We start from the raw sequence: 15653 nt of genomic DNA on the forward strand, positions 1-15653 counted from the left end.
TTTCCTTGGCTCTCCCAGGGCTTTTGCATGTGCCCTTTGATGTCGCCTCTAGCTGAAAAGCCAACACGCAAAAATGAATTTTCACCAAGGTCATGCACTTACCGTGCCTTTATTTGCCCATTGGTGAGGTATTTAATACAAATGAAAACGTCCCTATTGTGAAAGGAGCTCATTTCCCATTTAAATGTAATAAAGAAGGAAAGGAAACGCAACTAGAAATCTAATCACAGGTTCACAGCTAAACCACAAGCCTAGCAGCTTTCTTTTGTGCATCGAAGGTCCCAAGCACCCCCTCTTTGCAAAGACGATACACGGCACATCCAAATGCAATTCCTCTCTTTATTTCTATATTCAGCTCCCTGGCTGATGACTGGGAGGCATATGTGTGTGTGTTCAATAGGTCCTCCTACTTCTTTAAATAAGTTTAATAATACCCTTTTTATTTATGGGAGCCCAAAGTACAAAGGATGCAATGCAGGAGCTCTGCGAGAGCCGAGAAGAAAAGCAAAGTAGCCAAAGACAGCCTGGCAAGGGCTCAGTAATTCAATACTATTTATTCTATGGAGACCAACCGCTTTTATTATTTATCGGTTCTCTAAGGAGGGAAAAGCCCCACAATTACCAACTCGCAAAGGAAAAGGATCTCTCGTGTAAGGGCAGCACTCGCTAAAAAGGCAGTTTAAAAGCAGAGCAGCGCACCAAACACCTCAGACCCGCTTTCAAATACTTTTCTTCTGATGTTTCTGAAACGACTAACGTGAAAAAGTTGCATTTTATATAAAGCAACAACAAGAAGAAGGCGAAACGCCAAAAGAAACCCCGTAGAAGGGTTCGACCGAGGGGCAGGAGATCCCTGCGAGAACAGCATCCCCGCCGAGGAGAACGCACATCCTCCTTAGAGACAGAAATACACACGCGTTGTGTTTGTGGCCGGGGCGCGGGGCTGGGGGCGGCTCACCCCGCCCGCCACGGGTCCCTCCCGGCTCTGCCCCCTCCCCGCAGCCCCGCTCGGGTACCGGTACCTGCCAGGGTCTTGTGCACCGTGTTGCCCATCGCTCCGCTCGGCGGCGCCCGGGGCGGCGCGGCGCTCGCAGGGCCATGGACGGCGCCCGCCTCCCGCCCCGCCCCGCGCCGCCCCCGCGCCACCGCCCCCCCGGGCCGGGACAGGGCCGCGGGGCTGCCTCGATCCGGGAGGAAGAGACACCAGGAAAGTAATTTTTGCTCTTTTCCGAGAGGAAAAGATCCCAGGAAACTCATTTTTGCCTATTTCCGAGAGGAAGACACCCTATGAAACTCATTTTTGTCTCTTTCTGAGAGGAAAAGACCCCAAGAAACTTATTTTTGCCTCTTCCCGAGAGAAGACCTCAGGAAATTTGGGGTTGCCTCTTCCCAAGAAGAAAAAAAAACATAGGAAACTCAGTTTTGCCTCTTCCCGAGAGGAAAAGACTCCAAACCCCTCATTTTTGCCTCTTTCTGAGAGGGGAAAAAAGACCACAGGAAACTCATTTTTGCCTCTGTCTCAGAGGAAATGATCCCAGGAAACTCTTTTTTTCCTCTTTCCGAGAGGAAAAGACCCCAAGAAACTCCTTTTTGCCTCTTGGGTCCACCAATCCCAGGAAACTCTTTTATAGCTTTCCAAGGGGGTCCACCAACCCCAGGAAACTCATTTTTATCTCTCCCATAGGAAAAAAATATATTCTCTCTCCATTAGACAAAAAAAAAGAAAGGAAAAGAAAAGAAAAGAAAAGAAAAGAAAAGAAAAGAAAAGAAAAGAAAAGAAAAGAAAAGAAAAGAAAAGAAAAGAAAAGAAAAGAAAAGAAAAGAAAAGAAAAGAAAAGAGGAAAGGAAAGGAAAGGAAAGGAAAGGAAAGGAAAGGAAAGGAAAGGAAAGGAAAGGAAAGGAAAGGAAAGGAAAGGAAAGGAAAGGAAAGGAAAGGAAAGGAAAGGAAAGGAAAGGAAAAAAAGAAAAGAGAAAAGAAAAGAAAAGAAAAGAAAAGAAAAGAAAAGAAAAGAAAAGAAAAGAAAAGAAAAGAAAAGAAAAGAAAAGAAAAGAAAAGAAAAGAAAAGAAAAGAAAAGAAAAGAAAAAAAGGGTTGGCGAGCAGGAGGGCATGGCTGGCAATTCGAGTTTTATCCTCAGAACAGCCCTTTCTATCACCTAAGCCTTCCCAAAGGGTACAAGCTGCACAGGGAAACACTGGGAGTGGATAAACCTGAGCTCCTTTCCCCTTGGTGCCATTTATTCCCAGGGTGACCTTGGATAAAGCCACTGTGCATCTCAGTGACACAGGTTCCCCATCTGGGAATTGAGGAATCCTATTAGCAGGAGTGTTGTGTTGGCAAATTCCTTATTAGTTTGAAGCACACGGATACCATGGTGACAAAGGACACCTCTGCCAACAGCCTGAAGTGTAGTACTGACAAGATTTGCCTCACAATTTTTGTCTCTTCTGATCTCAGACGTAAGAGCATGTTTATAGACCCATTAAAGAAGAGCAAGAGCTTTCTTTTTCTTCCTGATAAGACTTCTGCTGCCAAGATGCGTGATGCTGCCGAGCTTTTCTTCTCTGAGGCTGTTTTCTTAGTGAATGGAAAAGCAGGAGGATCAGTGCTGCAAAATGTGCTACAGCCAACATACTGAGATGATGCAGCAGTGCATGGTGCTCGGAAAAGGCCACCGTGTCCCTTAGCTCAAGGCACATCTGTGGACTCTCATGTGTCCTGCAACACAGAGGAAGTGGAAAGAGGGAGAGAGCCAAGCAGCAAGTGTTCTGTGGCCTGGCAGAGATCGGGTGCTGATCTGATGTAAGGAAGTTATAATAACAAGCCTTTCATCCCTAGATAGCATTGAACAGGTCAAGTATGGCTCAAGAGATGAGAGGGGAGAGAAAAACCTGATTTCTAGTATTCTGTGCCATCATGTGGATGTGTTTAAAATGGGATTATCAAATCAGCTGCACACCAGCAGCTTTTCTTAAAAGTTTTTGCACCCATTTGCTGTCTTCTTAGGTTAGCATATGTCTCCCACTGTCTTCAGTGCCCTCAGCTGTAAACCACAAGCAGGAGCTGTCTGAGGGCAGGACAGAGCACACTGAAGAACATTGCTGCCCTTCAGGGAGAAGCCGGGGGAGATCATCCTCTTTACACAGAGGGGAAAGTCCTTGTTTCACTAGACAGCAGGGAATGGAAGGCTATGGCTAATCCCAGCTGGTTTCCCTCAGCAGGGAGTGGTAGTTGTTATTTTAGGGCTTAAATAAGGTTTAAAAAGTTTGAGGCAGCCGACGGTTTCTCCACAGCTGGGTCTCTGTGGCTGCTTGGCGTTGCCAGGGCAGCTGCTGTGTGTGCCATGTGTGGGCTCAGTGCCACCTCCCTGGGGGCTGCCCAGGAGATGCACCGTGTCCCTCCTTCCACACCCTGACCACATCAGCCCAGAGACAGTCACTGCCTTTCCCAAGGGTGTTCCAGCCCTTTCTCCTCCCCCAAAATCATGTAAAAATAGAAGACAATAAAATGGAAATGCATATCCTTAGGACACAGAGGCACCCTCCAGGAATGCAATCAATGCTCCTACTTCTTGGCATTGTAAAAATGTAGAGTTTGTTAAAATAACTCGCTTCACACGATGCAAAACAATAAGCTTGAGAAATAGTTCAGCAAGGATGACTTCACCCTCCCCAGAAACCACACTGAGAAAGTACAAGAGAACCAGAAAACCACAATGAGCAGGGACTGAGAGGCGATGCGAAGTCACTGCTCAGCTTGAAGAAATGCAGAAAGGAAACCAACTGTCCTGAGCAAGGAACCACAAATGAAAACTCATTAGCAAGTTAAAATCCTTTCCACTCCAGCACGTTTTGATAACTATTGATAACACACTTCAGTAATTTCTTCTGTAAGCCTGACAGATGGCTGCTCCTCTGAAGAAATCCCCTTCCCTCTCTCACCCCAATTTTGATTAAGGGACAGGATGACCTGCATCGCCTGTAATTTCCTTTGGTGTCTGTGTTTCCACTTACAGCTACAACATAGTAATATCACTCAAACACTTTCCTAGTATTTTTCATTTATGGATACTAAGCCATTTGGCAGACAAAGTGAGTACCGTTATCCTTATTTTATGAGTGATGAAACTGAGGCACAAGGAACCCAGGAGATACATACAAGGTCACCGCATCGACCATTGGCAGACTTAGAAACAGAGAAGCCACAAAACACTTGGTGTGTTGGATCCAGCTCAGAGGACCAGACGCTTTTAGTGAAGAACAGACTACTGCTGCTTCTCCCTCTGCGTTTTCATGTGTGCTCTCCCACCCTGCCTCCCCTGCACAAATTCATCGCAGTGGGATCGGTGGAGTAAGATCAGGGTAGTACCGTGCAAGGGACAAAGTCTCTGAAAGGTATACTACAAGATGTCAGATATCTGCTTCCCAGCTCACTTTAATCACCTCTAGATATTACTGCGCGTGGATGTGTATCCAGGCCTTTAAAATACAGAACAAAAAAAGAAAAGAGAGAGACAAATATCTTTCTGAATCAAAAATGTGATGACTTCTGCCTGAGGTTTGTCGCAGAGAAGGATGCGATGCAAACCCTCCTATACCCATGTCCACAGGCCAGACCTCTCACGAGACGGTATGGGCTGTACTGAACTACCAGTCACAAAAACACACTCCTATAAATGTAATGTTTCCGGAGATGCACATGGCTTACAAAGAACAGCTAAATTTCCACTGATTTATACCAGCCTGAGGTGTAACTCTTCTTATGGCATCAAATGGGCTGCATTGTCTGTGTAAATCCCTTGGAGGCTCAGGTTTTGAGACGTTATGAGATGTAAGGTATCACCGTTAGCAGCTGCCATTCTTGTCTATCTAACAGATGGCAGTAAATAATGACAGACTCTTCTCTTTCAGCAACAGTGAGATAAAACACTGAAAAATCTGTCTGTCTTTCCCCTTCAGGGCAGCAAGCCCTCCTGCATTTGTGCGGAGCAATCTCCTCAGATCCCCATTACAGCTGCACTGCGGGGCACACCTTCCCAGTCAGCCCCAGTTTTTCTCCTCCCCTCTCAAACGGGCCAATTCTGTCTTGTTCACAGCTGAGCTCCACTGAAAACCTGTGGGCCTCCCTAAATCTCTGTCATTTACCAAAGGCCAGATGGCTGCTTGCAGACATTTCCCTCCAGAGCTGTGTATAACCCTGCTCCGCAGCCCGCGGGCTGTTGGCACTCACTCCTGTTCCATACCCCTACACCCTCCATTCTTCTTTTTTTTCTTTTCCCTATGACTCCAAATCTAAGTAGGCACTTGGAGCATCCATTTCTCTTTCAGCCCCATGTATCCAAAGCTCTGAGATTGATCAAACCACTTCCACATCCCTCACATCTCACCTTGAAACCTTGCTTTCCCTCCCCTACTTAGCAGGAGCTCTCTGGGAATTCTCAGAGACTGCAGACAAAAGATACCCTGGAAAAAATACGTGAGTTGACTGTACGAGCCTACAATGCTCTTCCAGCATGCAAATACCGGCATGTCTAAGAGAGTACAGTTATTCTGACATGCGCATCAGTGACATATAATACATCATCTTCAACAAATACACATCCAGCATGGATGCACCAAGTAGTATCACAGAAATAATTCCTGCTGACATATGCACAGCAAAGAGCTCATTTCTGTAGCTGAATGGTGCTATACGCTTCTCCCTGTAGAAGTTATGCTCCCTCCAGCACCTTGTGTTTCCTTTCCTCACCCTGCTGGCTCAAGCAACAGTCCAGGAGAGAACAGATTTAACTGATATAAGCAAATTCATCTCGCAACTTCCCAGCCTTTGCACCTCACCCATGGAAGGAGAGTACTAATAAACCTCGCTCCTACTTGGAAAGGGAAAAAGGAAGAAAAAAAAAAAAAAAAAGCTGCTCCCTGAATTCCCATAATACACATTTAAAGAGGTATTTGTTTAGGAAGGATGCATGTACGGAGCGTCTTCCAGCACCATGCAAAGCCATCCTGCCACCCACGCCTTCCAACTGCTGAAAGCAATTACTTTCCTCCTCTGCTCTCAGCCCTAGCACAGGATGCACTGGGTCTCCAAAGGTCACGCACAGAAACTGGGTTTTACTTTCTGATTTTTATCTGTAAGAAATCAAGGGAAGCAGGAGCTTCCAGCACAACACTACAAAAATCTTCCAAAGAGCTTCTTGAACTGGCCTTGACTGCTTAGCAATTGAAGCTGTTTCCTGATCTGAGTCCTTACTGCCTGCTGGAGATTTGGCTGCCATGAGGCTTATTTACCCAAAGCTGGGGAAATTAAACCTCATTTTCTGGGAGATAAGGCAGAATGGTGTTGGGCCAGAGGTGACCCATGGGATCTCACTCAGACAGGGAAATACAGCTTGCAAAGATGGACCTGTCCCATGGTCAAACAAGCCCTTTGTGGCTTCAAAAGCAGCAGTGACCATCTGCCCTGACCACACTTCCATCTTCAAAGTGTAGCAAGTGGCTATGAGATGTGCCAGCCGTGGTGTGTATGGAAAAATAATCTCTGACGAGATAGCAGAGCAGCTCTGAGCTGGACAATGCATGCGCATTCCTGGCAAAAATGACTCCATGATGGGTTCCTCAAACACAGAGATTACAGCCCAAGCAGAAGAAGGAAAAGGAAATGGTGAAACCACAGTGCGGCAAAATGCGGTTTGCTGTAATTTGCACAAGCCACATCCCGAATGGCTTTGGTAAGTGTAATAACAGAGTCCCCAAATGGCAGCAGAGGCAGTCAGGAAGGGCAGAAGCCAGGGTTGCAGCAAGGCTGTGGGGAGGAGCAAGGAGAGAGGAGCCAGCAGAGTCGAGGCACCAACAGGGACACTTATTGAAAGCATCTTTCTGGGAACAGTGTGACTGGACTGACTGTTCTGCCATGTTATAAATTGCTTTAGATAAACAGCACTTTCTCTCCAGAGAACCTAAAAGCACCACCTTGGGTTGTTTCCCTCCCTTTCCATAGGGCATGGGGAGAAGAAGGGCTTCTGTCGAGGACCAAACATGGATCTGACCCTGCAGCCCCAGAGGCACCAGCACTGCTGGAAGATGCTCCAACTGCAAGTCCCAGACAAATGCCCTTTCCTGCAGTGGAGGCGGAGGGTGGGTTGGGCCCTTGTAAGGAAGAATTTCCAATTTTGAAACAGAGGCAGTTCCTATTATTGTTAGTGGAATGTCAGCATCTCTGGTCCGAAGCACCACTGTCAACTAACTAACAGACTTACAAATGCTCTTTCAGCATCAGCCAAAATAAGATCCATGAAAGCATCTATAACTCAGCATGCACTACACACATAACAAGCTCCCCTTTTCTTTTTAAATCCAGTCTTGTCCACGTAATTTTAACATAAAGGAACTGGTTGTGGGCTGTGTTATCAAATGAGTCATCATTTTGTGTGACAGTGTAATATGATTTAGAGAATTCTTGGCACACCAGTATGGATTATGCATTATAATCTCTTCATTTGGACTGTTAGTGCTGTGTGGCAGTGACTGGAGCTGGAGGGAAAGAGCAGGTTATTTGAATTACCGTCCTAGCTCTACTCCTGCTTTGCTTTGTGACCTTCGCAAATTAGTTACCCTCCTTCTGCCTTACTTTTCATCTGCAAAGCAGAAACATGCTTGTGTCTTACAGCAGGGTCAGCTAATGTTTGCACAGATCTGAAGAACATTACATAACTGCAAATTATTATTATTTTAATGAGGAAAGAAAAGCAAAAGGACTTTGTTCCAGATGCAATAGGCTGATCTTGGGAAGTACTATCAGAACTACCAGGACACAGACTCTGGGTGCAGTACACCAGTCACAAGCTAATTGGAGATAGTGAATTATTTTCAGGAACATGAAGAATAGGAAGTGCTAACAAGGAACCCAGAGATTTGCAAACTGGGACTATTAAAGAAATCAGCATAATTTCTGATAAACATTGGTATGCAGAAAATAAGAACCCTTGGGGAAGCTCCTCTCCCACCTTCTAGGTACTGCATGGTAATGTAGTCTTGACAAGCAATGTTGGCTCAGCAGCCTGGAAGCGAGATCAGCTATCATTTGCTGACAGAGAAGCCCGGTCAGGGGCAGGTGAAGGAGGACTTGCCACCTCCAGGGGCAGAGGCTGCACTTGGCAGGTAGGGTGACGAGCAATTAGGATGATTGAGCAGCCACCCTGGGGAAAATGGAAGCACATGTGAATTAGGAGCTGTGGACATTCATCTGCTTCAGGCTAAACTAAATGTGCTGGAGTCCATTTATCCAGTTCCACCGATCAGAGCAGACAAGTTTGGAATCAGAGTGTGCTCTGGAGATCCAAACAAACAAACATCTGCAACTGTTACTCCTGACCCCTCTAAGCTTTCCATTCCCTTGCTTTTGGTAAATATAAACTGGCCCATATTTAGCAAAGGGTCACCAGGCAGGGAGGAGACAGGGTACCCATTTCCGAAGCGATGCTGTTCCCTTTGGCTAGCTGCCTTCTGAGTCCATGAAATCTGGCTTTGTCTGCACATTCACACAGTCCCTGGTCTGGCATTAGCAGGAAGCAGTGTCTCTACAGGCAAGAAGGATGCATTTTATGAGACACAAATACCATGTGAAGGATTTGGGAAGACTGAGAAATCCTTCCCAAAGAGAAAAAGAAACTCATCCAGAAGAAATGAGAAAAAAACCTGATCTACGTTTGCTAGCAGCAGGATTTCTTCTGAGCTCTTTGAAAGGCAGCATGCTGCTGCCAAGGTGAATCTGTCAGAATTGGGATGCGTCTGAGGTAGGTAACTGCCCTCTCCTGCGGCTGACTGAAAATCAGCTTTTTCCTAGTAAAGGAAGAGAGGTTGCCATGACAGACGAAGCAGGCAGACAGCATGGTTGGCCTCTGAGAGCTCTTTGGGGAAGAGATGACAAGTGAGAAACACAAACACAGGAGTGCTGCCCATGCTCTGAGCTCTCTCACCTGGTACTCATTTTCCCCAGACAGGGCAATGACTGAAAGGCCACTTTAAATGCAGTAGCTGGTAACATTTTACATTTTAGTAGCTCATGGGGGAAAAAAAACCAAACCAAATCAAACTCCATGTATACTACCTGTACACCTAAATATGGGACCAGCTTCTGCAGTCTTTGCTTGGGAGTTCTTCTCTTGAAATGAAAGAGGAAGAGGGGGCAAAGGTGTAGAGGGATACAGGATAGTGTGGGAAAACTGTTAAGGAAAAAAACATCTTTCACTTCTTGCTTGACCTTCCCAATCTTTTCACACACACTGTAGCAAAAAGGACTTGACCCTTAATGGCTCATAGTTAATTTGTAAGCAGGAAGCTCTGTGCCTTGGGATGCTCGTGCTGTTGTACCAGCGATCCGGGCTCTGCACAGGCCAGAGGCAACACGTAGCCCACCGAAACCCCACACCTCTGCTCGGCCAGACCTGCTGTGCCAGGACCGCATGGCTGCCCACCAGCATGTCATATCAGAGTAAAAACTCACGCAGGGACCAGCGAGGCAGATAGAGTATCCACGTAGAAATGAGCAAAGCCTTTTGTTTTGCACAGCTCCTGAGTTTCATTCAGTGCACTCAGCAGAGGCGAGGCAAGATGAGTCAAAGCTCTCACGCTGGATGCACCTCTTCAAGGGCTCAGCCGCTGCGCTCGTGGTTAGGGTGACATCAGTACCTGCCTCACCCCCACTGCCTGCGCACTGTGCACAGCAAAGGAGCCCACATCCCACCGCCCGTGCCTGCTTCACCTGGAGCTGCCAGGGAGACGGAGTCACACGATGTTTGCCTGGGATTGCATGGGGATTTCTGGAGAGAACCTAAACTGGTGTGACAGCAGGCTCAGGATGTCCCACAGCTGCAGCGCTGCTCTTGGCCTGGGGTTCACATTTGCTCACACGGACACCCTAAGGATTTCCGTGTGGTCTAATAAGCTCTTCTGCAGAGGCTTTCCTAGCAGAGGAGACTCCAGGCAGCAGCCTCAGCTAGCAGAAAACATGTCTTTGCCTGAGGGATTCAGGTTTGCCCTTTGTGTGGGCTTGTCCTCTTAGTTTGCCCCAAGGACGGGGCCAAGCAGAGCATCATTTCTGCTGGTACCCCAGTGCTGTATGAAGGCCACTAACTTGGGCAGCTGAAAGTCTCTCTGGGGGACAAATACGGTAGCTCCTCAGGGCAGCCAGCTACTGAACCTTCCCTCCTCGGGCTTCAGCCTCCCTTCCCTGCTCAGAGCATCTCCCAGGCATGATGGTATAGGCACTCCCTGCACAGTCAGGTGAATCCTGCACTTGCAGGACCCTTCTGCAGCACCCATTTCAGTTCTCCAGAATGCACAACTACAAGCAAAGCCTGTCAAAAAGTCCCGATAAATCAGTACAAATACAGCAGAGCATGTCAGCAGAAGGGCAGAATGAGGCAGCGGTGGGCATGGTGGGGGAAGGACCTGGAAGGACAGCAACAGCTTATGGCAGGGTTGCCACCAAAGACCCCATGGTTTCAAACCAGAACCCGTGCATTACTTGTATAAAAAAGTCCATTAGTATAGAGGAGAACCCAAATGAGACAAACTCACTGGACTTTCTCTTAACTGTGAACACATCAGAGCAGGATGAATGTTTTCATTCCCTTTGCAAGCTCTAGCATTCACAATAAATATTATCCCCTGTTTTCCACAGATAGTACTTCTGGAGCTGAGGCATCAAATCCTGACCCCATGTGTGAAACACTGCTGCCTTTATCCCTAGCCCCGACAACACGAAATCAAATGACAAAGAATCCAATCTCAGCTGTCCTCTTCGGGGCAGAACAAGACATGATTTATAGATCTATATACACACATGCCCATCTATTCATCCTCTTAGCAAACAGTTCATGAAGTGTGCCTTAAGCCTTTCTGAATCGGGCAATTCTCTGCTTAGACAATCAATCCCTAACTGAGAGTCTGCAGGGAAAGACATCATGTTGCAGGAATGCTGCAGAAGCTGTTGCATATACTGTTCCCTTTGTTGAGAATAGCATCTTTGCCTTGGATATATTTTTTTTTTCCTTCTTAGCCATTTAGTTTCATGAAACAGGGCCCAGTTCCAGCAGGCAAGAAGAACATAGCTAGATTTTGCTTCTCCTTTCCTGAAAGGCTGAGAAACCAGATTTAAAAAATGTGCTTAGTGGGCGTTTGGTGGGATGAATTCTATCCCATAGTTCGGCATTTTTGAGATAGAGAGAGCGAGCAATAGTTACGTTGCATATGGTGCCTGCTTTTTTCTTCTACAGCAGGTAGCCTAGAGAGCCGTTTCCCTTGTCATGAAAAAATCATAGTAGCTGTTTAATTAAAAAAAATAAAAATCTGCAAGAGGCTTCAGCTTAGACCTTTTGTCAAAAAGGCTCAGTGCAGAAATTTGTAGAAATCTATCCAGTGCTTGCATGTAATGAAAAGCAAATTGTACCTTGACAGCAACCTAAAGGACAGGTAGCTCTCTGAGGCATGGCATGTTTCATTCTCTACAGTCCAGCACCAAACACAGCAGGGATTCCCAGAACATGGCTGGGGCTGTTGTGGACTCACCTATAGTCATAGCAGAAATAATAACTGTTCCAAGAAACACCTGATTCATCTCTCAGAAGGACTTTGAGACCAAGTGTAGCTCCCTTGGGCATAACATGGGATCAAAGTTTCTACACACATTCAAGTCTAAGGGCTTCATTCATCATTATTATCCTTGCAGAGCTGGCAGGAGGACAAATGGCCAACAGAGCAAGTTTTAATCCTTCTCTGTTCTCTGATGCCACTGATGGCTGTGATGGCCCCAGTAACTGTTCAATCAAGCCTTTCCTATGCATCCCCATTATAAGGAACAGGTGTTGGAACTTGGGTGGAGATACCATAAGAAACAAGGGCAATTCCACTGTAACAGGTGATCTTAAACCACTGCAGAATGACCATTGTGAAGAGCTGGCTGACTCACCACACCGGGTGTTTGTACACTTAGATTGCAGGACCACAGATGTAGAGACTTCAATGCACCACTGGAGAGAGGGTTAGGAGACCAGTAAGGAACAGGCAAAAGGAATAAACCAGAAAGGTTCCTAATGAATAATGCTCCTGTTTCTATACATTCTTATCCGTAAAATAAAAAGCACAAGAAACAATTGCCAAGGAGCGCTACATCTGCAGAATTGTCTCCAAATTAAATGTATGTCCATGTTCTATAAGCATCAATAATTCTTAAAGATCTACTGGATTTTTTTAGCTGCCAATTTCAGAGACTTCCCAGGAGATACTGGCCTAAACCTGCTCTCTCAGCTATTAAGAGACAGGATATTTTATTTAAAGAAAAACTCCAAACAAACAAAAACAACAAAACACCCCTGTGGGACTCAACGACTTAAACTGAAGATAAGAGCCCTGCAGCCATGAAACATGGTTTTAAAGATACTTCAATAAATAACTCCAGTAACTAAATCTTGCCTCTGTGTTGCATATGCCAGACAAACTCTTAATTTTCAAATCATAGGGAAGCCCCCTCCCACCAGCCAGCTACTGAAATCCATCATCCATCCTTTTAATCAACACACATATCTGCATCGCCCAACTCTTTGCTCTGCTTTCATGTGGGTCACCGCAGCTCCTGCCACAGGGCACTCAACACAGGTAGTAATTGCATCGTCCCAGCTCATCCCATAGCACAGACATCAGAGCAGTACCAGTCCTCCCAAAGATCAGCAATAATGTTGGATTAGCTGTATGATAAGCCTAGCATTTGTTTTTTCATTCCTGAACTCAGTGACCTGATTTATGGCTATTTACCTACATATTAATTTTTAATGGTTTCCAGTAATGAATCCCGGGCCTGAGACTAACTGTGTGAGCAGAGAAGTTCCCTAGAGCCGGTTTCTGATGGCAATGCATACATCCCCATCTGTGTGGGTGTGTGCAGAAAGGGACCTGTCTGTCAGAGGTCAGGTTCTCTGCGGGCACCATCGCAAGGACCATCTGCTCAGGTTGTGCCTCACTCAGAGGGCTGTGTCCTGGCAGACACGCAAGACAGTGAGTTTGCAGCAGCTAAAACAGTCTACCTACAGCTGGTCAGTTTTTCTCTCATATACAAGGCTGAGATCTGCATCTTAATGCCTTTTCTGCTGTGGCTTGGGGCGGGATACAGGATCTCTCTCTTCCTTCGAGATAGGCAGCTGAAAGGCAACTACTACGGCACCACGTGGATTTGGGGATGTTTACAAAATTTCAGAAATCAGAGCTGTCTAATAGAGAACACTGAATTCATTACGCCCCCAAATTGGGTTTGGGCTCATAGAAATTTCAGACAGGAATGTTACAAAGCTTAGGAGGACATTAAAGCCTTTCTTTTGCAATGCCAAAGAACCAGCCTTCTGGCTTCACCTTCAGCCCTTTCCTTTGAAAAACCTGAGCCCATCCTTGGCTTTGCCTGGTCACAAGTGAGGATCACACTGGCAAGTCACTCAGCGCATCCACGCCTTGTGCGGCAAACGCCAACACCAGCACAGGGACGAGAGGCAAGGTAGTGGTGAGGCTTTTCCAAAGCAGCCAGCACCAACATGTGCCCAAGCTGATGTGCACTCCTGGCAGCTGACTTTCCCAGGAGAAGGGCTCAGCAATGTCTGGAAAATTTCCAAAGCACCTCAAGCAGACTTATGGGAAAACTGAGGCCTCTCCAAGCAGCAATATCTACAAAATATTGCTGTAAGTTTTTTTATAGGTTTTCCATTTCAGTGCCCAGACAGCACATCCAGAGCAGTGAGGTCATCCACAACTTCCTGAGGGGTATGGTGACATTGGCCCGGAAGAGACACAGGCTCAAGGCACAGCTTCCTGGGCTGACCTGTGAGGTGATGCTGGGACACCTCAGCTGTATGCATATGAGCCAGGATAGATCCAGGAGAGCTGCTGCTGCCCCAGGATGTACCAACAAATGGGGGTGTGCATGCAAGTGAACTGAACTGCATGCTGACAGAGGGCTGCAAGGGGCTGTCTAGACTGCCTCAGCCATCTCGGAGATCTCAGAGGTTGTGGTAGGAGCTCTGCAGCTGTCAACTTCAGCTTTCTTCATCGTGCAGCTATTCTAGCTCACTTCACTGGCAGGATCCTTTGACCTGAACCACACTTAGTTTTGAGGTTAAATCAACAGAAAAACTGTCATTGATTTTCCTGCGGCGATGAATTCAATCCATGTACTTTAGAACCACATCTATTCTGTACAGAAGGATCCATTCTTACATTCTTGTTACTGAAGGGTGTTATTTAAAGAGAAGAGGAAGCATCATCTATTACATATCTCAGTGCAGTGAAAAGGAGGCAATGCCTCACATTTCTTGTGATACATCCAGGTACTAAAGACAACAGTTTGCAAGACATCATCTCCACTGCCTGGCAAGGACTGAGCCTGCTTCCTTCACTATGCTCCTGGCTTACACTAGACCATCCATCACCTGCCTTTTAACTGGCAATGATGAGGAAATTATGCATGTGAGCAGCCATGTGCACCACAGGGTGTAATTCCTAACGTCCCATAACAAACATTTTTCCTGGTGCTAGCAGGTGTTTCAATCCTTCATCTGGACTTTTATGAACAGTGCTGCTGGGTATCTCCTTCCAGCTGCTCTCACTACCTAGCTGTCAGCTGTGTGCCAGCTGAAAAAAAATAGAGGGAAGTTTTCTGGGGCATCTGGAGCAGCTTGGCATTAAAGGCTGGTAGAGGAAGAAGGCACAAGGGTGGTAACTAGACCAGCTGCTGGCTCCTCATGTTCCCTCACACTCAGTGGGTTGTATCAATGCTGCAGCAGCCAGCACGGTATGGAACAACTCATGATGGCTAGGCCTGGGCTGTGAGGCTGTAGGGAGGGGTGGAGGAGGGCTGGACAAGGGGGTCACAGCTATTGTCACCCCAACAAAGTTCACGTTGGTCTGAGCTGTACCTAAATAGCAGAACAGTGGTCCCTTTCTGCTTCCAAGCAAAGCTGCCCACAGCAAGTAACATCATACACAAGGCTTGTCCCTGCAGCCCAAAGAAACAGCAGTCACAAGTGCTCTGGCTGTGCCTTCTCAGGAGGGGTTTTCATGACACATTTTTTTCCCACGCATCTCAATGCTTCATAAAATACAAACAATCCTTGAGAGCACTCCGAGGAGGTGGTGGCTGTTGTATTGCATTTCTACACGAAAAAACAAGGTACAGAGATGTCACGAAGCTGGTTGCAGCTCACTGAAGTCACTGGGAAAGTCTCCTACTGGTTCGTTGTGAACGTGGGCTGGGGCCTCCATCCTTCTCCAGATGGGGAAGCCTCTGGCACAGCTAAACCGAGTTTGCTGTTACCCAAAAAGGGGAAATGGCACCCTGTCAAATAGTTCTACTGGGATGTAAGAAGACCACATATTAGGAGGGAACAGGCCTGGAGCTAGCTTCCCATAGCAGCACCACTTCACGTAACATGCAGGAGAGGGTTGGCTAAGTCCCCATCCATTCACCGCCTGCACTCAGCCTGATAGAAGATTTTTACTCCTAGATTTGGTGGTGTTTTATCAGTGGGCTTCAACGTATAGCATCTCGCATGTTTCTGGGCCCCACACAGCCCTGCTCAGCCTGGAACTGCAGCACTGTCCTACCCAGGGCCT

The 15653-nt window shown here is 46.7% G+C and overlaps 1 protein-coding gene across 1 annotated transcript in view; it reads right to left on the minus strand.

The window, feature by feature from the left end:
- NEURL1B (neuralized E3 ubiquitin protein ligase 1B) overlaps positions 1-1150 on the minus strand; it is a 35481-nt gene extending 34331 nt beyond the window's left edge. The window contains exon 1 of the mRNA XM_054079893.1: positions 1023-1150. Coding sequence (XP_053935868.1) covers positions 1023-1053 — 31 coding nt within the window. The 5' untranslated portion in view covers positions 1054-1150. The remainder of the gene's footprint in view (positions 1-1022) is intronic.
- Between the last annotated feature and the right edge of the window lie 14503 nt (positions 1151-15653).

This window comes from Cuculus canorus, chromosome 14 (genome assembly GCF_017976375.1).
Source record: "Cuculus canorus isolate bCucCan1 chromosome 14, bCucCan1.pri, whole genome shotgun sequence".
Lineage (NCBI taxonomy): Eukaryota > Metazoa > Chordata > Aves > Cuculiformes > Cuculidae > Cuculus > Cuculus canorus.